The 24,010-nt window shown below is 63.2% G+C and overlaps 1 protein-coding gene across 1 annotated transcript; it reads right to left on the bottom strand.

Annotated features, from left to right (window-relative positions):
• Positions 1–1,246: 1,246 nt before the first annotated feature.
• On the bottom strand, positions 1,247–22,248 carry COL9A3 (collagen type IX alpha 3 chain; the record flags this gene model as incomplete). The annotated part of the gene is made up of 32 exons (XM_082856214.1): positions 21,899–22,248; positions 21,338–21,406; positions 20,113–20,148; positions 19,425–19,496; positions 18,745–18,798; positions 17,590–17,625; positions 17,334–17,357; positions 17,063–17,116; positions 16,389–16,442; positions 15,936–15,977; positions 14,779–14,835; positions 14,318–14,371; positions 13,649–13,702; positions 13,402–13,455; positions 12,913–12,966; positions 12,523–12,576; positions 11,682–11,735; positions 10,653–10,706; positions 10,504–10,557; positions 10,274–10,318; positions 9,891–9,944; positions 9,757–9,810; positions 9,228–9,281; positions 9,052–9,123; positions 7,756–7,791; positions 7,205–7,249; positions 5,839–5,871; positions 5,517–5,663; positions 5,291–5,345; positions 4,603–4,785; positions 2,257–2,334; positions 1,247–1,437 (listed from the first exon to the last, which is right to left on the bottom strand). Exons 1-32 carry the CDS (start codon positions 21,974–21,976, stop codon positions 1,247–1,249), a joined length of 2,055 nt encoding a protein of 684 aa, XP_082712340.1. The 5' UTR covers positions 21,977–22,248.
• Between the last annotated feature and the right edge of the window lie 1,762 nt (positions 22,249–24,010).

Below are 24,010 nucleotides of genomic sequence, written 5' to 3'. Positions count from 1 at the left end.
ACATTTCCTAGGACCCTGGAACTCAGCTCTGATAGTCTAACTCTAAAGGGACATGATTCAGCTGATGGGACTCCAATGGGGACTTTGAAAGCACATTTTGTAAAAATATTTATCTAAAACAAAATGCTTACCGATTAACGTCCTCTTAGACCATTTGGGGATGAAGACATCTTGACAATTAGTAAGTAATTTTTCAATTATCTGTCTGATTCCATCATGTTTTCTTAACATGATAACTTGAAAAATTAACACCCTTTGTAATTTCTTTAGTCTTAGAAGGTACATTGCTTTTTACTTATTTTATTTACATTTTAAATATGCCCCCTTAGCAACTAGAACAAGTTAAATTGTTCTTAACTGTAAGTAAGACATTTTATTTCATTTGTCTGTCGCTTCCCCTTGTAATGATTTCTAGCTGCATAGAACTGTATTGCACAATGCAGTCCTGTTTTAAACCTTTTTGCTAGAAATTTTCCAGAGATCTCCTTTAAAGGTACTTGTGTCCATAAATGAAATACTTGCTGGATATTAGATTGCTTCAATGCCCTCATTTTCATATTGAGAGTCATTACTTTCTGTGTAATAAACTGTAGTGTTTGGAACTGAGGTTTTCAAATGAGTGGCTTTATTTGTTACAATAGATACCAATAGACTTTAGTGCAGTACAGTCACTTTCAATAAATACTGTCAATGGGAGATAGTTAAACGTTTGTACACGAAGGAGGCAGGTAAATCAGGCGAGACCTTTGTATGGAAGGGATACTGTACATTAAATTCTTTATTTTGTTTGTAATACTGTGGCCAGTCATTAGTCTGAAGATTTCATATATCATTTTATTGAAATGATATCTTAGCCTTTACACAAATGCCATGTAAACAAGTTGCTGAGTATTTTTTTCTCTCGTGAAATTGCACAAACCTTTCTCTATGTACACCCGAGATCCGTCTGAAATGTTGGGTTGATGATTTTATTACATAGGCCTGGGTCTGAGGTATGATGTTACAGCCGAATGGACCATTGTAAATACACGTAGAGACAGAACACTTTGACAGCAGCTCGATGAAGGATGCTCTCGGGGACCAAGTGTCCGGTCGCTGCCGCTGAGGACAGGAGGGGCAGGCCTCGCTGGACGGCACGGCGGTCTCCGACCATTGATGCCAGGACACTGCTGCTCCCCGCGGGGCCCTGGCACAGCTGGCTGCTTCAGTCGGCATCGCTTCCTCACTCGCTTCCTGAAGTTGTGTTTTAGGAGCTCCTGGAACCTGATTTTTCCCCGCCCCCTCCCATCACGGCTCCTTGGCAGGCGGAGGTGTCGCAAATGCCGGGGGTCCCCTGAGCGCCAACAGCACCGGGAAGGCCAGGATCGCCAGGGAGCCCAGGCTCTCCGTGGGCCCCGTCGCGGCCATCTTTGCCAACACCGGGCACGCCTTGCGGTCCTTGAGACACACCAGGAAGGTGAGTGGAGACACAGAGAGAGGACATCAGTGGTGTGTCCGTTCAGCCAACCTAAGTCTTGTGTTTCTGTAGCTCGTTTCTTAACTCTGGGAGGGGCCCAGGGGAGGCGCGCTCAGGCCAGAGAAGGACGAGGGCAGAGGCCAGGGCACAGGAGTCTGGGTTCTGTCCTAAGCAGGGCAGCTCAGACTTGAGAAGAGTCAGCTGATGCCATGTGAGGAATGGGTCTGGGGTGAGTGAGGGGGATGCTGACGACGCTGGTGGTGAGCGTGGGAACGGACTAGGTGTGAGACAGAAAGCCCCGCCCCCCCAGGTGGTGGGCACCTGGGCAGGTGGACGGCAGGAGAGAAACCAGGAGCTGGGGGTGCGGGGAGGGGTGGCGAGAGCAAGGAGCTGGGCCGGCAGGTGTGTGTTTGCTCCCGGGACGTGTGTGCGGTGCGGCGGCCGCGGGGCAGCCCCCGAGGAGGCTCGGGGTGGACCGCGCTGGGGCTGCCGTCCTCCCTCTCGGCAAAGTGTTTATATTCAGCATGAAAAGTGCCAATATCCAGGGCACGTGTGGGTCACTTAAGAGAAAATTCTGTTCGAATTTAACTGAAATAGACACTCGATGGCTTTAGCTGGATAGAATTTAACTGAAACTCCTGAACTAAAACAGACACAGGGCGATCTGATTAAAGGGTTGTTAAAACAGTCCCTAACCTGGCCTTTAAGGGTGCATCGTCAGGAGAAAAGTTCCCTCAGAAGAGGAGACATGCTCGGCACCCAGAGGTGCCTGTGTAACGTAGGTGACAGCGGCCTCATACCTTGGAGCCCTTGGTCTCCGTCAGGCCCGTCCAGGCCCTCGCCAGCTGGGCCTTTGTCTCCTCTGTCCCCCTGGTTTCCTGTCAAGGGCAAGTGACACACGCATTTGCTTAGAAGCCCTGATTCAGGTTCAGAGACAGACTTCCGCTGCCGGCGAGTGTGCGGTCCTGCCTTTCTACAAGCAGGGTGCCTGCTTCCTAAGCTGTCTACCGAATCAAAAACGTTTAGAAAAGGACACCCAGCAGTGTCGGGCTGGATGGATTTGACAGAATGCACCCACCCGCGTGACTCGCCAGCCTCAGAGCTGCACGTTTGGACCTTTAGTTTGTTCACAATATTTATGCCTGTGAAACAGCTGAGTGTTTGCCCTGTATCCCTATGTTCAACGTGATTTTTGACAAATTATCTAAGGTGTTTCGAAACGTCCCCTGAATTGTGTCCTCTCCTCCTCCACCTGCAGCTGGTTTTGGTCTCTGGGAGGGGAGCCGAGGCCCTGCTACGAGGGCCCGCTTGTCGGCCTGTGCTTTGTGTGATGCTGGCCGCAGACAGCTTATCCTGAGCGATGTTCTTGGAAAATCGAGCCTCTTGTCAACATAGTGACGCTCAGTGAGGCAAGCAGCATTGTTGGGCGCGGTCTGTCCTGCCTGACGGTAAAAGCAGTGACACCAGTGTCCTTTCCGTTGGTGTTTGTCACTTTTCCCATCGCAGAGGGTAATACACCTTCTGCAAAGGATCAGGAGCCCCTGGGCCGGGCAGTCGGGGCCTCCCGTGGGGCCTGGGCTTTCCCGGCCTCCAGAGCAGGTCCCCGATCTGCTGGGTCCCCGGGGGGAGATGGAAGCCCAGCCCTGACAGTGGCTTCTGCCTGAAGACCTACAGTATATATTCTCGTTTAATTCAAACAATAACCTTCGGTCATCCCCACCCCGAGGCAGGCGCCCCAGGGAACACGCTGACCCCGCGCCGTGCGGCGGCCTCCCCTGAATTCTGGGCCGTTTTTCTGAGACCCCATAAAGTGATCAATGCTATTTTTCAATTTTATTTTCAAAAGTCTTAAAGGCATTCAGATCCCTATTTAGAGAAAACCTTGTTTGGTCTTTCTCTGAGGACAGCCGTCCCCCCCGCAGACTGCACTGGCACAGATGGCGCAGGGACGGGCAGAACTCAGACACGTCTCCAAGACAACAGGGAGACGTCTGATGGTAAACTTGGGACGGGGTGAGAAGGTGCATTTGAGACGTTTGCCCTCTAGTGTTGAAACTATTCAATCTCCCAGCGTCTTAACAGTAATGAAATGATACCTCTAATTCTGGAAGCATTTTCATCTGCTGAGGTATTTTAACTTAACCTCACAGAGGACAAAAGGAGCTCACAGAAGTAAGTTTCCCTTGGAAACTTTTTTCTTAAGCTCTTTTTCAGAAACAGAAAATTATTTGGTCAATAAGTTTGGAACAAATTGCAGTCACGAACTTTAAATCCTGAATGGGGGCCGTGAGGCTAGCTGCCTGGGGGCAGGCCGGCTGCGGGGCAAACGGTTAGAATTTAAAATGAACTAAGCGTTAAAGGCCTTGTTGGAAAAGGTTAATGGCCAACAGCTCCCTGTCTGGGCACCAGGCATCCCTACAGTGGCACCCCTGCGTGGGATCAAGATTCTCACCTCGTTTCAACTCGTCCCGAGTTCGTTACAGTCCTTAAAATGGATTTTTGATTTATAATTTTTGCCTTTTGCCACAGAAATGGTCACACATGCCAGTTTTCATGAAGGGAAGTGCTGTTACGTACAAATGGGGCTCCTGTGCGTTCATTCCTCACATTCTTCTCAACCCTCCTCCCCCAAATGTTATTCTAACGGTATTTGAGAAAACCATCACATTTTGAAAAACGTTGTCACACCCGTGGGTTTAATAAGGAATTAACTGAGCTGGGCCTGAAAGCACGAAGGGCTGTACCTGAGCCGTGGACCCAGAGGGAGGGGAGGGGAGGGGAGGGGAGGGGAGGGGAGGGGAGGGGAGGGGAGGGGAGGGGAGGCGAGGGGAGGGGAGGGGAGGCGAGGGGAGGGGAGGGGAGGCGAGGGGAGACGAGGGGAGGGGAGGGGAGGGGAGGGGAGGGGAGGCGAGGGGAGGGGGCCCCCCCAGGCAGCTCAGACGTGTGTGTCAGACATGGATCGATCGGCAAGGCCAGAAGGACCCTGGCTGAAGGCCAGGTGACTCTGGGCCCATTTCCCCTCTGGGTCTCTTCCCCCGCCCTGTCCCCGCAGGGGAGCCTCTCTGCGTGGTGGGGGTAGATTTCATGGCTGGGGTACTGGCTGGGGGCTCTGGCGTGTGGCCGCGTGGTGGGTGGACTGCACTCACCTCTGGGTCCGGGGTCTCCCAGCTCTCCGGTGGGACCGCGGTATCCAGGGGGCCCTCGAGCCCCGGGGTGACCAATGGAGCCTGGGGGCCCCGGGGGGCCGGGGGGGCCAGCGGGACCCGGCCGACCGATGGACCCTGGTGCTAAGGGCTTCCTCAAGTGCGCGGCTAGCTGTGCGATTTGCTCTTTTGGAAAACAGAGATCAGACATCTGTTCATCAGAAGTGTGTCATATAAAGCGCGAATATACTGCCTTTCAAAGGAAGTTTGTTCATGGATTGAAAAGGGCTTTAACCGCTTTGGGGACATGTTAAATGCTGTCCAGTCCTCGGTGACCCAAAGAGTGACTCACAGCCCTAGAGCTCCTTAAAGAGCTCATGGATCGGAGAGGCCAAAAGAGCTGAAAGGGCACGATTATTTGACCCTTGTGACCACCTCACTGAGCAGACATTTAGAACATCCCCCGTGCACCAGGCACCGCGGTGAACCCTGCGGGGAGGGGGCCCCCTCCAGTGCAGACCCCGAGGACCGCGGGCGGTAGGCCAGCCCGGAGCGTGGCTTGGCTGGAATGTGGTGGAGGGTGAGGCTGCGTGGGGATGGGGTGAAGGCGAGGATGGGGCTGGGGGTGGGAGGGGCTGCAGCTCCAGGGGCGGGGCCGTGGGCGGGATGGGACGGGACAGGGGGCACTCACCGCTGACCATCCCCACACACAGCTCTCTGATGTGCTGCTCGCTGGCTTCTTTGCCCTGGAATTCACCCCAAAATCCATCATCGTATTGGGGGGCACGCTGGCATCTCCTTGAGGCACCCCCACTATCACGCTCTGCAAAGTAACCTTGATCATCTAGAAGAGACTTGACCTAAATCCAGGAGAAGCCCGACACCAGCGAGCGCTGGCCCCAGAGAGGGACACGTACCGGGACTCCGGGTTTCCCAGTGATGCCGGGCACTCCTCGCACGCCCTGGAGGCCCATGGGGCCAGGGTGGCCCGGGACGCCGTCTATGCCGCCGGTGCCATTGGGGCCCTGGATGCCCTTGGGACCCAGCTCCCCTCGACTGCCGGACTAGAGGGAAACAGCAGGAAGGGGTGGGTCAGGGCATGGGCTTCTCCCTCTGGGAGAAGAAGGGCCGACAGTTTCCTGACTCCTGACCAGAGCAGGCCTCTGAGATCTGCACGGCCGTCAGGGCCCCGGGGCTGGCCCGGGGGCCCCGAGGAGCCAGCCTCTACCGGGCACTCACCTCTCCTTTGGGTCCGACAGGGCCACTGGGACCCTGCAAAAGAGCAGAAGGGAAGATGTGCGTTGTAATTACTTGCGTGTTGTTAGTTGGTGGGAATTACTTCCCCAGGAACCAGCCTAGCCGGTTATTAGTTGGGGACGGAAGAGAAAAGCAAGTCATTCCCTGGAGCTGCATTTGATGGTGTCACAATGGCCACAGTGGTCACTCCTCTTATTCTAGGTTTCGTTTTATGTCGCTGAGATTGTATTATAGCTACTGACGTTTTTAAACTTATTTTCCCTAAAGGGCGTTTTAGCTGCATAGTCCTTTTTCTCATCCATGTGTACTTTGTTCCCATTCTTTATCTTTTTTCACATCTTTATTGGGGTATAATTGCTTTACAGTGGTGTGTTAGTTTCTGCTTTATAACAAAGTGAATCAGTTATACATGGACATATGTCCCCATATCTCCTCCCTCCTGCAGAGCTGAGGGTCTCTGTGCCTAAGGCTCCCCCTTCTCCAGCTGTGACCTCAAGAGGCTGCCTGGCAGGACGGGGACAGGGACTGGGCCCCAACCAGACAGCAGACGGCCCAGGACCACTCATCCATCCATGCCACCGGCCTCTGCCCAGGCCACAGCTGGTGGCCCCCCTCGAAGCTGGAGGGAGATGGAGGGGCCAGGCTTTTCAGCTCAGACAGCCTGAGTGGTAAGTCGCTGAGAGCACAGTGTGAGGGGCACTGCCCACCTCGCAGGCAGGGATGGAGCAGGTCGGGGGACTGTTCCCAGGGTCCGTGTGTCAGGGTCATCTAGGAATTCACCAGATGAACGACACTCGCGCACACGACTGAGACCGTCTCAGCTCAAGCTGGGAAAAGTTGGCTCTGGGCTACAAGGTTGTGCTGGAGACGAGGGTCCCTGGGGCTGAGCCCTTCCCGTCTCCTCTAGACTCAGAGGAAGGCTCAGTCACAGAACTGGAGACCCTCACCACTGGGAGCCACGAAGATCTTCATCCCCAAACCCCCTGACTGTTCCGTTTCATTCAGCCCCCGAGGTGTGACTCTGTCGACGAACTCCGTCAGGCTTTTATTCTAAACTCGACCTGAGTTTTAGCTCTGTGGAAGCAGCGTTTTCTGTAGCTCAGTCTCAACGCTGGCTAATTCATGCTGGAGCCACAGATGGAGCACAGGAGGGGGTAGAAAACCCCAGAGCTGGGCCTGGGGCCACCTTCTGCCTTAGGGGCCAGTCAGCAGCCAGGACGTCCCCTGCGCCTCGGTCCTCAGCTCGGCCCACCCCAGCCTGGACCTGCAGATGCTTCCCTTGCCCAGCCCCCACCCCGAACGTGGCGAGTTCTGTCATCAAAAGTGAGGCCGACCTCGTCATACTCACCAGTTCTCCTTTATCCCCAGGAAGGCCGTCGGCGCCTGCGATGCCCTGAAACGACACAGCTCAAGGTTGCAGAACTGTCCACGCTGCCGTCCTCCAACCGTGGCGGGAGCCGGTGCCTGAGACCTCGAGCCCGGCCGAGGCACCAAGCAGACAGTAAGCAGAGCCTCAGGTGGGTTTAGCCTCTTCTAGGTCCCCCTGCTGCTCCCGGGGGGTCAGAAGCAGAGCTGCGCCCCCGCCCCCGCCCCTGCTCCTGGGCCCCCCAGAGAGAAGGTGCTGCCTGGAGAACAAACACTTCTCTAATCTGCTCCTGGAACCCAGGTGGCCAGCAGGGAACACGCCCCACTCTGAGGGTCCCAGAGGAGCCGCCCAGGCCACAGGCATCCCCCGTTGTACCCAGGAGCCAACTGGTCCCGGGTCCGGCTGGGTGCCCAGAGTTGTCAGCCTGGGGGGGGGCGGCGGGAGAGGGAGGGAGATGGGAGAGATGAGAAGGATGCCCCCCAGCCCTGAAGACAGCAGGCAGCCCACAGCTGACCAGACCACCGGTCGCTCACCTGGTCGCCCTTTGGGCCTGCAGCTCCTCCTGAGCCCTGGGCAGAGAAAGGCTCAGCGTTAAAGAAACCACAGGCATCCCTGGGCGACCCGTACCCGCTGTGGAGCCAGGACGGGCTGGGGGCACCCGGGCTGCTGTGGAAACAGCCTCCTTCCCGGACGTTTGGCATCCTGGCCCCTACGTGTGCTGGGATCCTCCTGTGGAGCCCTCATCTTTTCAGGGGCTCGAAGCCTCGCCCCACGTGGGGTGCGCGCTTGTTTCACGGGCCCTGCTGCCGGACAGCAAGGCCTCTGGGCTCGGCACCACCGGAAAATATTGGATCGTGCGGCGTTTGCACTCACACGATCCCGGGGCAGCTTCCCGCCGCGAGCTGCCGAGTCAGAGCCCAAGCTCGTGGGGATCCCCTTCCCAGGGGGCTGCGGGATTGGGGATCACCTTCCCGGGGGGCTGCGGGTTAGGGATCACCTTCCCAGGGGCTGCGGGATCGGGGACCACCTTCCCGGGGGGCTGCGGGTTAGGGATCACCTTCCCAGGGGGCTGCGGGATCGGGGATCACCTTCCCGGGGGGCCGCGGGATTGGGGATCACCTTCCCGGGGGGCTGCGGGATTGGGGCCTGTCTGGGAACTGCCAGAATCACCCCTGAAACGCTAAAATAAAAACTGTCCGTCGGCGCAGATGGCAGCGCGAGGAAGATCCCGCCCAAAGGGTCCAGAGAGCGAAACTTCCCTGTGACCTCAAAGTGCAGGCGAGGGTGACCGGGGTGGCAGGGGATACCGTAACCGGCCCCTCGCCCCCACGGGGACGGGCGCAGTGTCCAGGGCCTCTCTCTCCACCTCTTGGAGGCCCTGGTGCCCTTGGCATGCCCCTGACCCCTGGCATTTCTGGCCTGAAGGCTGAGGAAGGGCCCACTGTCCCAGCCCCAGGCTGTGGTTTCTGTGGCCCACCAAGCCCGGGATGAAGGGGCGCCAGAGATGGCAGCTCCTGGGTCCTGTCACTGCCAGCAGGTGGACGGCCGGCCAAGGAAGGCACCTGAGGTTCCCCCGGGACCTGGTGTAGCGCGGCTAGGCCGGAGCCTAGACACAGCCCACAGCCTCCTCCCGGGGCCCCCGGTCACCCAGACTGGGGCCCTCTGTGTCGCAAATATCATGGGACAATAGGGACACCCACAGTGCCCGACTACTGCGCACCCACGGTGTGAGGTGCCTCTGGGGGCCGCTGATGTGGTGCCGCTGTGTGTCCCGTGGGACTGTGGGTAGGGTGCAGGAGCAGGACACCCCTGCTAGGACAGCCACTTACCCGGTCGCCCATGCCGCCTCGGAGGCCTTGGGGGCCGGGCAGGCCAGGGTCTCCCATGCTGCCCTTCCGGCCCTACAGACAAGGACGCAGCGCGTCAGCCCCCACAGGGAGCCCAGTGGAGGCCCCTCCCCAGCCCGGCTGGCCCACCTGGGCTCCCTGAGCGCAGACTCACCCACCTGGAAACCGCGGACACCAGGGGCTCCGGGGGGGCCTTGTGGGCCCAGAGCCCCCTGAAAGACAGACAGAGAGTGTGAATCCAGCTCCGCCTCTCCCCCAGGGGCTGGGCAGACACAGGAGCTGGTCCCCAGCCATCTGGCCCAGTTACTGGGGAAAGAGGTGGGAGGGATCCTGGGGGGCAGCAGGGGGTCGCAGAGGTCAGGCATGCCCTCGGGCCCCGTGCGTCAGTCGGACTGGGCGTGTGGCACCGATGCCGATGTCTTCCTTATCTTGGTCTATGGTGGGGCTGAGAGGCGGGGTGCTTCCACCACACCTCCCAGGCCCCAGGTGGGTGCTCCCTCGGCCGGCTGGGTGCTGGCACAGAGGTCTCAAGGACAGGACAGCTCGAGCCTGGCCACCACCGTGTCCCAGCTTTCACAGGCTGAGCCCCTTCATGCACCCAGAACGCCACCGCAGCCCAAACAGAAAAGGGGGCCCCTCGGCTGTGGCTCCAGGCCCACCCCCACCCCAGGCATTCCCCCGACTCACCGCTGAGCCCCTGTGGCCAGCCTCGCCACGCTCCCCGGGCACACCAACGTCTCCCTACACTCGGGGAGGGGGACAGAGGGTGTCAGCGGGGTCCGCGCACACTTGGGTTGGGGGTGAGGGCTGCAGATACTCACGGGGACACCAGGCTCTCCTGAGGGGCCAGCCTCGCCCAGCTCTCCAGCTCTGCCCTGCAGGGGAGGGGTGAGCCCTGCGTGAGCTCTGCCCACATCCCTCTGCCCAGGATCCAGGCTGCGGCCTACCCGCTTCCCCCTTCCCCCCCTCCCCGCTCCCCTCCCCTCCCTGCTCCCCTCCCCTCCCCCCTCCCCTCCCCTCCCCGCTCCCCTCCCCTCCCCCTCCCCTCCCCCCTCCCCTCCCCCCTCCCCTCCCCTCCCCCCTCCCCTCCCCTCCCCTCCCCCCTCCCCTCCCCTCCCCTCCCCTCCCCTCCCCTCCCCTCCCCTCCCCCCTCCCCTCCCCCTCCCCTCCCCCCTCCCCTCCCCAGAAGAAAGAAGCCACATACCGGTTCTCCTTTCTCACCCTTGGACCCTGCTCGTCCAGGGAGACCCTGCAGGTCAGAGGTCAGAGGTCAGCATACAAGACCAGAGGCAGAGCACCCCCCAAGGGTGAGGGGCTCCTGCAGCCTCCCCAGCCTTGATGCACAGCCCCCTGCAGGCACCCCCACTCGGGAGCCCACGGGAGGTGACCACTGGCATTGTCCCTGGGGCCATGGCAGGAGCCCCGTGCACTCACCGGCAGCCCATTGGGACCCTTCTCTCCCGGGGCACCATTGCGACCAGCTTCTCCCTGTGGGAGTTTGGGGGGACATGGGGTGCTGAGGCCCTGGAGGCTGAACTCCCTGCAGACCCCTCCTCCCCTGCAGAGCGCCAGCCAGTACCAACCTTCTCGCCATCGAGTCCCAGCACACCGTCCCGGCCATCCTTGCCCGGCATGCCCTGGGGACAGCGGATGGTGTGAGGCCCAGTGGGCAATCAGCCTGGTCACCCTCCAGATCACGCCCGCCAGCCCCCCCTTCCCCGGCCCCTCCCTTCCCCAGCCCCCCCCTTCCCCGGCCCTCCCTTCCCCAGCCCCCTGCGCTAGGTCTGCCCTCCTGGGCTCGGTGGGGGGGGGGGGGCAGGTAGTAACCTGTGCTGCCCTCCGATGGTGCAGATGAGGGCGGTGAGGATGCACCCAGACCACACGCTGCCCCCCGCATCCCGCGTCCGCCCAGACTCTTCATGCGCCCCAGGGAAGTTCTGCTGTGCCCACTTTACGGACGGGGAAACTGAGGCTTGGGAGCCAGGATTTGGGCTCAGGCCTGCCGAATCCTAGAGGCTTGACTAATTTTGGAATCTCAGACACAGCTGTGTGCTGGGAAGGTGCCAGGAGAGCAGCTGGGGTCCCTCCCTCCGCTCCTTCAGCCTCCCACTGCCAGGCTGTGCTACCCCAGGTGGCCTCCCAGGGGCCCATCCTCTAGGGCCAGGATGGGGAGGGGGCCAGGAGGAAGTGGGGGTCTGGGCTGGGCATGGGCACATAGCAGGGATGAGGGGGCACAGGTGGGGAGGGCCAGTGCTCAGGACCCTCAGAATGCCCCCCCACCTGTGCCACCCAGTCCCCCACCACCCTCACGTGCCCCTGGAATGCAGATGAGCTCAGCCCGAGACCCTCTACCTCTGTGTGGTCTAGACGGCAAAAGATTCTGTGGCCTCCGGCAAAATGCAAGTGTGCGGGCCCTTCACCCACAAATTAGGCATTTCCAGAAGGCGACAGCAGAGCGAAACAAGGGAGGGCCAGTGGCCCGGCAGCTGGCCCAAGTATAGCCCAGGGCCGTGGGAGGAGAATGACTCTCCCGGGGAAGCAGGTGAAAGGGCAGGGAGCAAGGGGCCGGCAGAGCCCCCTCCGCCCCTATGCTGGCATCCACGGGCACTCACCGGCTCTCCGACCAGCCCAGACATGCCAGGGACGCCTTTAGGACCAGGCCTGCCCTGAAAGACAGGCACGGGGCCGCAGTTAGGCCCATCGGGACTGCTCCTTCCAGATACCTCACTAGGTCCCGGGGAGGGGGGCGGGGAGGTAGGCCCGGGAGCCTTAGGCGCGCCGTGCGCCCCACTTTCTAGACTCCGGGTGTTGAGCTTGGGCCGGGGACAGCTGTGTAGGCCGGGTCCGACCCCAGGGGAAAAGGCCCGTCACGCCGGGAGCTGAGGACCCCGTGGATGCGGCGGCATCACATGGCCGCCTCCTGGACCTCCGGCCGCTAGGCTCAGGCCGGGGGAAGACGAGACTGGTTCAGAGACGGTCACTTCATTCCGTGAGATGCTTAATCATCTCTCGGCTTCACTTATGTTCTGCTTAACCCGAGAGTCGTTTGCTCTGTTACTGCCTCTCACAGCTGGGCATCCTCGGCCCAAGGTCAGGCCCCACCGCCCGGGGCCTCTTGACGGATGTCAGGGGCCAGGGTGCGCACTCAGAAGTGTGGTCCTCCGGACCCTGCCCTGCTGCTCCGGAGAGGAGTTGCCGAGGTGACGGTAGCTTCAAGGAGCCACGGGGGCAACAAGGCCGGGGGACTGCTGGGGGAGCTGCCTGGGCAGGGGGAGGGCTGGGACCTCCAGGCCCAGCTTGGCACTGTCCAGCGGCTCCCCCCCACCCGCAGGAGAGGGCAGCTGCCCCTCGCCTCCCTGGACTTACCGTCCATCCCTCCCCCACCCCCCCACCCGCCCTGTGGATCAGGTTCTCCCACGGAAGGACCCAGAGAACACAGGCTCTCTCACTTACGAGGTCGCCCTTGGGGCCGCGCAACCCCTCTGGGCCCCTCTCGCCTCTGTCACCCTGAAATGACAAGGGGGGACAGGGAGAGAGTTAACTCAAGGTGGGAGAGCAGGGTGACGATGCTGAGGGTCACAGAGGTCAGAGGGACACTCACCACACCTCACCTCATGTCTGGAAAGAGAGAACGCAAATCTCCCACGAAGGACAGGCTGACTCTGGACTCGCCCCCCCCCAGGTGTGTCCACTGGTACCTGCCCAGGTGCGCCACATGTGATTCCCCCCAGGTGTGCCCACGGGATGGGCAGCCCAGTGGGGCTGGGGGAGGTGTCAGAATGAGCAAGAGAGAAGAGAGCCTGGGCCTGCACGGGACCACCCCCCACCCCCAGACACACGTACCACTTTCCCAGGGGCTCCTGGGATCCCGGGGGGCCCTCGGAATCCGATGGGACCCTGTGGAGGAGAAGGGGCACCTGAGCCTCTCCTCTGAAGCCTGGGCAGCATCCCCCAGCACCCGGCTCCATCTGGAGAGGCCCGCCGGGAGCCCCCACCCAAGCCCCCCAGCAGGCCCCTCCCCCGTCATCCCCCCAGTGGTCCCCAAGCCCCTCCCCCTCCCACATTTGCCAAGGCCTCCCCTGCTGTCCCGTTTGCCTCTCCCATTCCCTTTGGGCCCAAGCCACAAACGCCTTCACAGGCCCCGGTTTTGGGAAACATCCAGTGAGTGGAGGCCCAGAGGGCTGCGGTCACACAGGCCACCTGTGGCCGCTGGTGAGGACCCACGCTCAAGGGGCCCATCTAACGTCTGGAGGTGGCCCCCCAGCCACCTCTTGACCTCGGGCTGGCCCACAGCCCCTCAAGGGCCAGGCAGCGGGGGGCTGGTGGACTTACCCGGTCCCCGGGGGGTCCGAGTGGCCCTGGAAACCCTTGTAGGCCCCGTGGACCCTGCAGGGAGAGAGCTGGAGCTGCAGGGCCTGGGCCGGCAGCCGCCGGGACCGCACACCTCCCAGGAGCTGCTGAAGGGCTCTGGTATATTCCCCAAAACCCTGCCTCAGGACCCGCACCCGATTCCCGTCCTGGGAGTTGGTGACTGTCCCCACCCCACATCCTCACCTGTCCAACACCTCCCCTTACTCACCTGCAGCCCCACGGTGCCTGGGATGCCAGGGGGCCCGGGGGGGCCGGGGTCACCCTGCAGGACAGGTGGGTGGCGTCAGCCCCGAGCTCTCCCCCACCTCTCCGAGCCCACGGCCCCACCCCGCTGCCAGAGCCCTTGCCATGCGGGGCGTCGCCCCACTTCAGAGCTGAGCCCCCAAGGCCCAGAGGAGTGGCCCCGTGTCCTCCCCCGCCCTCCCCAGACACCTCCTCCTGGCGGCGGCCAGCCCCTCTGCTGCTCACACGGCAGTCCGGCGGCTCGCGCCGCGCTAGAGGGCACCCAGCCTCGCCCGCAGCCTGTGGGTGAGGATGCCCAGATGCCCTCCAGGGCAGTGGCAGGGACTACTGGGGGCCACTCCGGGCTGAGGCCCACCTTCTCCAGCCTGCAGCGGGCCCGCCCAAGCTCAGGGAGCTTCCGTGTGAGGCCAGGTGTTGCGGGCTCTGTGCAGAGACCCTGCCCCAAATCACCCGCCTCTAAGAGCCAGGCCCCGAGGGGAGGCGTGCACAGAAGCTGCTCCGTCAGAGGGCACCGAGATGCAGCCAGCACGTCCTCACACCCCCCCAGCCCTGCCCGAGACCCAGCCCCCACGCCCCCAAGTGCCTGTGCCTCCCAGCCACCCCCGGGCGCCACCCAGCCGCCAGCCGCCTTCACCTTCTCGCCATCCTTGCCGACTTCTCCTTGCTCCCCTTTGTAGCCGGTGGGTCCCTGAAAGACAGCGGCGGGTGGACGGTACAGACCCCACAAGCGGCCCTGAGCCAGTTAAGGCCTGCCTGGCCCACCAGCCCAGCTGGGGAAACAGAGGCCTGGTTGGGAGGAGAAGGGCTGGGCCAGGGAAGGGGTCTGGGGGCCTGAGGCCAGCCTTCCCCCACGCCCTCTCTCAATGCCCCCCCCAGTCCCCAGCGGGTCACCGAGGTGAAGGGGGACAGGGACAGAGCGAGGTCCCCCAGCAAGGCAGGGGCCAGCCCGCCTTGCTTCCCGCAACAATCCTGCAAGCAGGGCAGGCTTTCTGGACGCCCACCTCACCCCGGACCTCCGCCCACACGGAGGCCCCGCCGCCTCCTAGGGGTGTGAAGGTGAGCTGGGGTCTGAGTCAACCCTCAGGGGCCGCTCACCTTGAACCCTGGCATTCCTGGGGGCCCCGGTGGGCCTGGCGGGCAGATGGCCGGGCACTGTTGGGAAACAGAATGGTCAGACCCCTCCCAGTAAACCTGGGGCAGCGCTGAGGTCAGAACCCAGGGGCCCGGAGATGGGCCATTTGGGGTGGGTGAAGGGGAGCTCGGGCCACATGGGGGCCTCCTGGGGAGCCCAGACAGGGCCTCATTCAGGGCCACCGTGGGGCGCGGTGAGGGGCCGCAGAGCCAGAGCGCGGCCGCCGGCCCCTCATAGCCGGCTCCGATGTCTCAGCCCCAGCGCAGGTTCAAAGCAGCTATTCAGCGTCATGGCCGCCGGCTGCACAAAGGGGCCTTTATCACGCGCCCGGCTCTGCAGCCAGCTCTGCTCGGGGGTCCCCTCGGCGCCAGAGGCGCCTCAGGGAGGGACACGTGGTCCTCGGGCACAGGCCGCATGCTCCACACCTGGGGGCTCGGCGAGCCCGGGGCGGCATGGGGGTGTCTGGATCATTCCACAGCTGCTCTGGCACAGAGCCAGTGCCATCCACCTCCCCCAGCTGTCCTCCTCTTTCCAGAGGACCCCCAAACCCTCCCTCAGAACGCCAACCGTCAAGCACTCGGGACACGGGCTGGGGAGAGAAGGGCAGCAGGGGCCCCAGTGGGCAAGCGGGCTGGGCCAGGCTCTCCCTTTAATAACTTCCAGGCGCTCCGAGGAGGAGGCCGGGCGCTGGCCTGGCCCACGAACAGCTGTGCAAACGAAGCCCACAGGCCCCAGGCCTCCAAAGTCGCTGTTTTCTTCTGACAGGAGGCACAGCTCAACAACCAAAAGCGGGTCCCAGACTCCGGGCTGGAAGCTTTTGTGACGGGGAGACCTCCCGTCCGCGCCCCCAGCGCAGCCATGCTCTCCGTGCCGAGGGGCGGGTTGGGTCGACACGTGATTCTGCTTAAATTGACTTCAATTCATGCTGCTGCGCATGCCGGGGTAGACCGGTGAGGGCGGGGAGGGGCAGCTCGGGGGGACCGTACCCAGAGCTGGTGCCGCCGGCACTGAACCCGTCCCTAGGGGCCCCCATCCCTGCCTCCCTGTGCTCTCCAGACGGGCCCCTCCCACCAAGACAGGCACCCCGACAAAGGGCTTCACAAAGACAGCACGTGCCCACCTGAAGGTCAGTAACGCCTTCGGGAAGGACCCCTGGGCGACCCTGGAACAGAGAGACGCCAGCTTTGACGTGGCCCCCCCTTCCCTCCCCCCGCCCACTCAAGACCTCCAGGGGACTCAGGGGCCCTTCATCCCCCCATGGCCAGTGCCAGGTACTGCTGGTCCCCCCCCCTTGCAGGGCATGTGACAATGACAGAAACCACCTGCCCTTGGGGTGGGGTGGCCACCAGGCCTGAGCCTCACTGGCCCTGGGTCAGCTGAGGCACACGGATCCGGCCTGGACTTGGCTCACGTCTGGGGTGTGGCCAGGACTCTCGACGTGGACATGGGAGCTGGGGCTGGGGGCGTGGGGGGCCTGAGGACGGGCACCCTGGGGACAGGAAGGCAAGCCCACCAACAGTCATCACGCCTGGGACTCCTCCTGAGAGGCTCTAGAACCCCGCCCAGTACTCACAGGGGGGCCGGGAGGTCCCGGGGGGCCAGGGAGGCCTGGAAGTCCAGAGGGTCCCTGTGGGGGGATGATGGCTTAGGCGGAGCAGGGCCAGCCCCGACCTGAGTGAGGGGCCCCGCGACTTCCAGAGAGAAGATGCCCCTGTGGGGGCACCCCCAGTGCTGCCGTGCTGGCCCGCCCCAGCCCTGCGCGTCCTGAGGTCTGCGCTGCCCTGTCCTGGGTGTCAGCCACGAAGGCCCACCAAGAAAGAGGGCGAGGGGGGGCTTCCCTGGCGCAGTGGTTAAGAATCCGCCTGCCAATGCGGGGGACACGGGTTCAAACCCTGGTCCGGGAAGATCCCACATGCCGCGGAGCAACTAAGCCCGTGCGCCACAACTACTGGGCCTGTGCGCCTAGAGCCTGTGCTCTGCAACAAGAGAAGCCACTGCAGTCAGAAGCCCGCGCACCGCAACGAAGAGTAGCCCCCGCTCCCCGCAACTAGAGAAAACCCACGTGCAGCAACGAAGACCCAATGCAGCCAGAAATAAATAAATAAAATAAATAAATTTTAAAAAAGAAAGAGGGCGAGGGGGAGGGAGAGGAGGGGCACAGGGAGGCGGTGACAGGGGAGGGAAAAGGGAAGGAAAGCGGGGAGGCCCCCCCATGGTTGCATTTGGGGAGTCCTGGCAGACACTCACCGGGGGGCCCCGGAGGCCAATTCCGCCTGGGACGCCGCTCACCCCTGCCTCTCCCTGGGGGAGGTAAGAAATGAGAGATGGGGGTCTGCACCCAAGGAGCTCTGAGGATCCCCGGGGAGTCCAGACCAGGCTCCCATATCCCTACACAGGGCCAGCCTGCCCTCTCCCCACCCGCCCCAGTCCTGGTCTGGGACCTGGTAGCCATGTTGGCTCGGGGTGTGGCGGGCATGCTCGGGGGTGGGGGGGGGGCACGAGGGTTATCAGTACTCACGGGGGGTCCAGGGAGGCCTTTGCCCTGCAATGCCAAGCATGGGGTCAGGGCTTGCTTGGGACGGGAGGAGGTCGCCCAGCACCCACCCCGTCCCCCTGAGCTGTCAGGTGAGTTGCTGGGGATGAGAAGGCGCAGCCCAGATAGCACCTAGGACCGCAGCCCAGGGACCAGCCCCCAGGAGAAGCTGCAGAGGGGCAGCAGACGTGGCATTTTGGGGCCCCTCAAACTCCCACCAGGAGGAGAAGACAGTACTCACCCCCAGCCCAGGTGGCCCTGGGGGTCCCAGACTTCCCTGCAGAATGAAAGGGGGCGTCAGGGGTGGGCTGGGCCCAGGCACCGTCGCCTATGTTTGCAAACCTGTCCCCTTCCCTCTCAAGTCTCCCCTGAGGAGGGGGTTCTTGTTTTATAGAAGACCGACAGGGGGTGGGGGGGACCTCTGATGTCCCAGGGGCCTGGGACTGGTCCTTTACCAGCAGTCCTGAGGAAAAGCCTCCTACTGCAGGCCACCAGGAAGGCACATGCCAGGTGTGACCTGAGCCACACAGCATAGCCTGATGCCCGGCTCCTCCAGGAAGCCCTCCGGACTCCTTGGTCCACAGTAGGAAGCCCCAAACCTCCAGCAGCTGGTGGCCTGCCCGTCCGCCCAGCACCCTCCTGGTCCTCTTGCTGCCTTGCATCCCAAGGATGGGGCCCTTGTTCAGGAGGCCCTTCCCCTCCTGTGCCCCAGGCTCCCTGCAGAAAGCCTGGAGCTAGTCCCCCCTCCTCCCTTCCCCCACTTTGCCCCACTCCCCCAACGTCCTTGGAAACATCAAGGCAGCCACTCTCTTCCTTGTTTCCCACTCAGAACGCTCCTACAGCCCAGTTCCCAAAGGCAGGGCTGCGTCCTGGCTCCCTCCCCCAATCACAGCCCCCCTGCCCTCTGCACCCCAGGGCTGGGGGACAGTCACTTCTCGACGGGGGGACAGAGAGGGAGTTGCTGGTCTCAGCTTTGCACTTGGAGCCACGAGGAGTTGGTTGGTCAGAAAGGGGGTTTTGGTGAACAATGGTCAGACTCGGGGGACAGGCTGGGTGACCGTGGGCCCCTAGGGTGGGCACAGAGAGAGGGGCAGCAGCTCACCAGAGGAGGAGGAGGGCATGTGGGGCCGCTCACGCCCCAACCATACCAGCCCCCGCAGCACGGTCTGAGGGCTGGGACAGCTCTGACCAGAGGGGGCGGGGGGGCACTCATCACCCTGTGTCCCCATGCCCTCCAGCCCCCTTCCACCCCACGGCAGGGGCGGGGCCCAGCCAGTGCAGTCACAGCAGCTGCCCTCAGAACCCACACCCTGTGGACAGCTGGTGCTCAGCCTGGCTGCCCCTGGCTGGGACCTCGCCCCTGAGCTGAAGCCACTGGACGCGGTGCCTGCCTTACCCGTTCTCCGGGGGCGCCCTTGGGTCCAGGGGGTCCATCGTGCCCGGTCAGACCCTGGGGAGGGAGGTGGAAGGAGGGATGGAGGGGTCACGTGGGAAGGACGTGCCCTCTCGGGGAAGAAGCAGGCATGGGCTCCGCCCTAACTAAAGCCAGTCGAGAGAGGCCGGAAAGACCCTCGGGCCGGGCACCTTCCCCTCTGGCCCCACCCACCGCCCACCTGGTGGGAAGCCAGCGGCTGGAGCACCTGCCGGAGTGGGCAAGCCCAACGGGCAGGAGAGTTCCCCTCTGACATCCCCTCCAGTGCGTGCGAAGCCCCCGGGCCTGGGGCCAGGCCTTAAGCTCCTGAGGAGCCCCTGACGCAGACACCCTGGGGCTCGGAGGGGTCTGGATAATGGGCCTTTGTTCCCAGAGAAGCCAGAGCTGGCGGGACTTTCACCTCGCCTGTGCGCTGGCGCTGGCGTCTGGCAGACGGGGCCAGACACTAACAGGCATGGGATGAAGGCCAAGGGACCCTGCCGGGGGACATCCGGAGACACTCTTGGGCCTGGCTTTCCTGCTTGAGCTGGCCCAGTTGGAAAACAGCAATTAAATCTGACTCCTGGGCGCTGGGATGGAACCCGTCCAGGCTGGGAGGGGAGTGGGGGGCTCGTGGGAGGAGAAGGAGGGGCCGGCACACTCACATCCACACCAGGCAGTCCCGGCATCCCGGCTTCTCCTGGTTTCCCTGGCTTCCCCGGGACCCCTTTCGGTCCCTGTGGAGGGAAAGGGCAGAGGTGTGAGCAAAGTTCCAGCCAGAGCCTTGGCCTTCACCAAGGAGAAGAGTGTCCTCCAGTGGGGCACGACCTAGCAGCCCTGGATGGGCCCCTCTTCACCAGAGCCCCAGCCCTCCTGCTGCCCTGCCCAGCCCTTGCTGGCCCCAGGAGGCCTTACCCCTCCAGCTGCCCCTCTACCCTCCTTCGGTCACATCTGGAGGACACTCACCCAGACGCTTTGGCCTCCCCAGCTAAGGGCCAGTGGGCCCCTCTGTGGGCCCCTCCGTGAGCCCAGAACCCTCAAGTCCAGGGCCTGAACGGCTCCAGGACGGCTCACTTGTGGGACCTCTGGCGGGCTGGATGTGCAGGTCTGTACGGACCTCTTCCCTGACCTGCCGGCACTTGCCCGGAGACTCACTGAGTCCCACCCACGCCCCTCCCTCCCACCTCTTCCCGCTCTGCCCCTGCTCCAAGGCCGCCCTTTGGCAACCCGGGGCCCAGCATGGTGGGAAGGGGTGTCAATGACCCCCGTGCTCTAGGCCCACCCGTCCCCTCCAGGCTAGAAGGAGGCCTCCTCCCCCCACCTCCCCCCACACCCCGCAGCCAGGACACTCACCAAGGGCCCAGGCAGCCCTGGAGGACCAACTTCTCCCTGCAGAGAGGGAGACGCCCACATGTGACCAAGGGTCCTCTGGAAGCTCCGCCCAGGGGAGCAGAGCTGGGCCCCAGAGGAGGCCCCAGGAGGCAGGATGGAGCCCCTCACCCCATCATCCACACCTGCAGGCACCTCCCCTCTAGGGCCAGGTGCAGAGGCAGGTGGTGGGGAGAGGGGTGAGCTGGACAGACTGGGGATTTGAGCCCACTTTGAGGGCACAGGGACACCCCAGGAACGGTGGGAGGCATCATGAAGCCCCACCTCTCCGCCTGCCTGAGAAACTCCAGAAACCCGGTCGGAGGTGGCAGCCTCCAGACACACAGAGGACCGGGAAGGCACCCTGGCACCCTCTCCACCCTGATGGCCACCGGCTCTGAAATCTTTCACCCGAGGCTTTCAGGCCAGGCTTTAAGTGGAAACGTCCCCAGAGGGAACGACTGGGGAGCCCTGGGGCGCCAAGTGCCCAGCCCCACCAGGAGGGGAGGCCACCTGGGTCCAGGGCCCAATACAGCCACACTGAGCGACGGCCCTGCGGGTGGGGTGGCGGGAGGGAGACTCAGGACCATCAAGGGCCAGGCAGGGCCCTGGGGACCCAGAAGGAGGCAGGTTCTACCCAGGGAACAATACTGGTGAGGAGAGGCCTGGAGGGCCCTGACTCTCACGGACGTGGCTGAGTCGGGGGCTCTCAGCCCGCCGGGTCCTGGGGGCAGCCTTCAGGGTCTCATCTGCCTCCCATAGAGCTTCGGCCACGCCTAGGCGGGGGCGCCCTTGGAGGAGGCCACTTCCGGGGCAGAGCCAAGCCCCAGCCCCGTCCAAGGCTGGCTCCAGCCTCTAGTAGCCGCCAACGAGACCCACCCAGGGGGACAGCCTTTACCCCCAGAAACGAGGAGTGCAGACCCCTCTGGGGACCCAGAGACACACACCCAGTGCCCACACCTCCAGCCCCAAGAGCACCATGGAGCCACCCGCCCCCGTCCTGGGGAGGCAGTCCCCGGGGGGGTCCACCCCCGAGAAGGAACAAGGATCGTCTTTGTCCCGTTTCACTCCCCACAGGGGCGCTGGCTCATCGCCCCAGCCCTGGGAGGTGCAGTTAGCTTTCTCTCCATCAGGACTGGGGCTCAGGGAGGTTGGGGCGGCAGCGAGAACCCCGCAGAAGCTCCCCGGCCATCCCCGCCCACACACTCACATCAATGCCGTCCTTGCCTGGCTTCCCAGGTGGTCCTCGGGGGCCGGGGGGGCCTCGAGGTCCCACTTTCTGAAATGGAGAAATGTCATCAGGCAGCTGCATCCCCACCCTCTCCCGCTGGCAGGGGGGGGTCCCCCCTGGTTGGAGGAGAGCTAGGGCCTGTCCAGGGCCTTGGCAGTGTCCCCTGCCACCTCGCCTGGGCAGGAGGGGCTGCGTCGGGGCTGAGCCCCGCAAGCAACAAAGGCCACATTGTATCTCTCTGGTGGAGACACAGCGCTGGCACCGGACCCTTCCTGGTGAGGAGGGGCAGGCCCTGCGCGCATCTCCGAGGTGTCCTGGCGTCCGTGGAGGCTAGCCGGGGGATGGCGAGGAAGCTATGGGGCGACAGGACTGTGCCCGCCGTCCCCGGGGCCCCGGGCTCCCCGGCTCCCTCGCTGCCCCCGGGGGTGAGGCGGGGAGCTTATCCCCTGGCTGTGCTGCTCAACGCAGACCTCAGAGCCACGGACCCCCACCCCAGCCGCCTTCCAAGGCGAACCCAGCGCACCGGGGTCCCGCGCTCACCTGCGCCCCGGTCACGGTCACGGTGGCGGCCAGCAGCTGCCCAAGCAGGAGCAGGGCCAGAGCGGGGGCTCCGGCCATGGCTGCACACACGCTCTGAGCGGAGCCGGCGGGGTGGCAGCGGCCTGAGCTCGGCTCGGCGGGCGGGGCTGCCGGTGGGCTGGACGCCAGTTCCCGCCCCACTGGCCCTCACACAAGCCCCCCATTCAGCTGGGCCCACCTGGGTGGGCGGGGGCTTCTGCGCTGCCCCGCGCCTCCCTGCCGAGACAGTCGGGGAAGAAAAGAAACCCAGTGGCGTTTTTTTGGCCAGCCTCTGAGTTAAAATTACCCTGGGACTGGTGAGGTACACACATACACCTTTTAGCAAGCAAGAAAGAGGCTCTTTTCTCCCCTTGGTCCTCGACCAGGGTGTGGAGAGGGAGAATCCCACGTTGAAGGGCTCCTTTGGAGAAGGGGCAGTCCTGTCAGCGGGGTGGGTGAGTCCCATACTCCTCCCCAGGGTCCGGAGAGGGACCCAGGCTGCCCAAGGCCCAGGAAGACCCCCAGAGAGGGTGAACACGCCTGTGCCAGGGGTGAGACAGGGCCCACCACGGCCCCGGTTCCCACTCCGGGGCCCTGCCGTGGGCAGAATAGACTCCAGGGCCATGCCTGCTAGGCTGGAACGCCGCCCACAGGGCCCTCTCCCCAAACTTTAACTGTACTGAGTGGTCCATTCATGTGAACCAGCAGTGGCAAAGGCCGGACTCTCACCCGGCCCCGCCCCCGAGAGCCAAGCGCGGGCCCTGCAGAGAGGGAGGAAGGCCCACCGTGGTCCTGAGGCCCGAGCAGGAGCCCTGAGGCTGGCGTGGGCCGTCCCCGCTGCTCACAAGCCTTGGCAGCCCAGCGGTTGCCAGATTGGGCACGCTCTGCTTCACCCCGGCAGCGCATGGGGCCAGCGGGGTAAAGGGCAGCCCCCGGGGACGCTCAAACATCCAGGTCACCTGCAGAGGCACTGAATGCCCGGAATCCCAGCCCCGCCTCAGGGGTCTGAGGCTTTAGGATTCCCTGGGAAACGCTGCTTTAGGATGAGCTTCGTTTCTGCAGGCGAGAGCTCAGAACTTTTGAGATGACGGGAATTAGCCCAGGAGGCAGCATGCAGCTAACCGAAAGTTAAACCTCCCCTCCCCGTTGGGTTCAGCTGTGGGTTGCTCGTCAGGCTTGGCCACACCCTCCAAAGGGAGGGCCAAGAGGATCCCCCGAGTTCCAGCCTCCCGCCAAGTCAGAGTCATCTTAGGACATCCTCAGAGATGCAGTGCGGGGCTGGGTGTAGGGCACGCAGCTTCACCCCACCCCTACCTCCAAGGCACCTCCCGCCCGGAGCCCTCTCCTTCCTGCGCTGCCGGGCCAGACTCAGAGGAAGCCTGGCTGGGAAGCGGCTGGAACCCCCCTCCCGCCCCCGCCCTTACAAACTCACTCCCAGCTCTGTGCAGACCCTCCCACCTGCTGCCCGGAAACACCCTCCCCCTGGAGAGCGGCCCCTGCCTCGAACCCAGATAGCCACGGTGGCCTGGGGAGAGGCCACGAGGCTGGCCTCACGTCCACCGGTCAGTCCGGTGTCACTGCCCACCTGTTCTGGGCCATCACTCTCCCCGAAGTTTGCGGGTCAGGTGGGCCCGAGCTGCCTGCCCTCCCGTTCCCAGGCCCCACTGCTGGCACAGACATCCGGCCCCCAAGGACTGCTCCGATGGGGTCCACTTCTCACTTCACGCCCCAAGCTTCTCCACCTGAACCTGAGCCCCATAACGGTCTGGACGAGGACCTGATGACACTATGTCCCACCCCCACCCCAGCGAGTGACTTCCAGTTTGTCCATCCCCCTCCCCACAGGACAGGAGCTGTGGGGAGAGCATGAAAAGGGGACCCAGGTCCCGGCCCCTAACTCCCTCCCCCTCCCCCGCCCCCGCCAGGTGTGACCTCCATCACTTCCGAGTCTCCTCGTCCTTGGTGCTGATGTAGAAAGGAAGGGAGCGGTCCTGGCACAGGGGACAAAGCCAGGTTGAGGGGGAGCATGCCCTGCGGGGTGGGGGCTGCTGAGGGAGGGAGTCACTCCGTTCCCAGGCTGGTCCCTGCGTGGAG

The sequence above is a fragment of the Leucopleurus acutus genome (assembly GCF_964270905.1).
Source record: "Leucopleurus acutus genome assembly, chromosome: 16".
NCBI classification, from domain to species: domain Eukaryota; kingdom Metazoa; phylum Chordata; class Mammalia; order Artiodactyla; family Delphinidae; genus Leucopleurus; species Leucopleurus acutus.
Note: the sequence above shows the minus strand (reverse complement) of the source record. Positions and strands in the feature narration are given on the sequence as shown.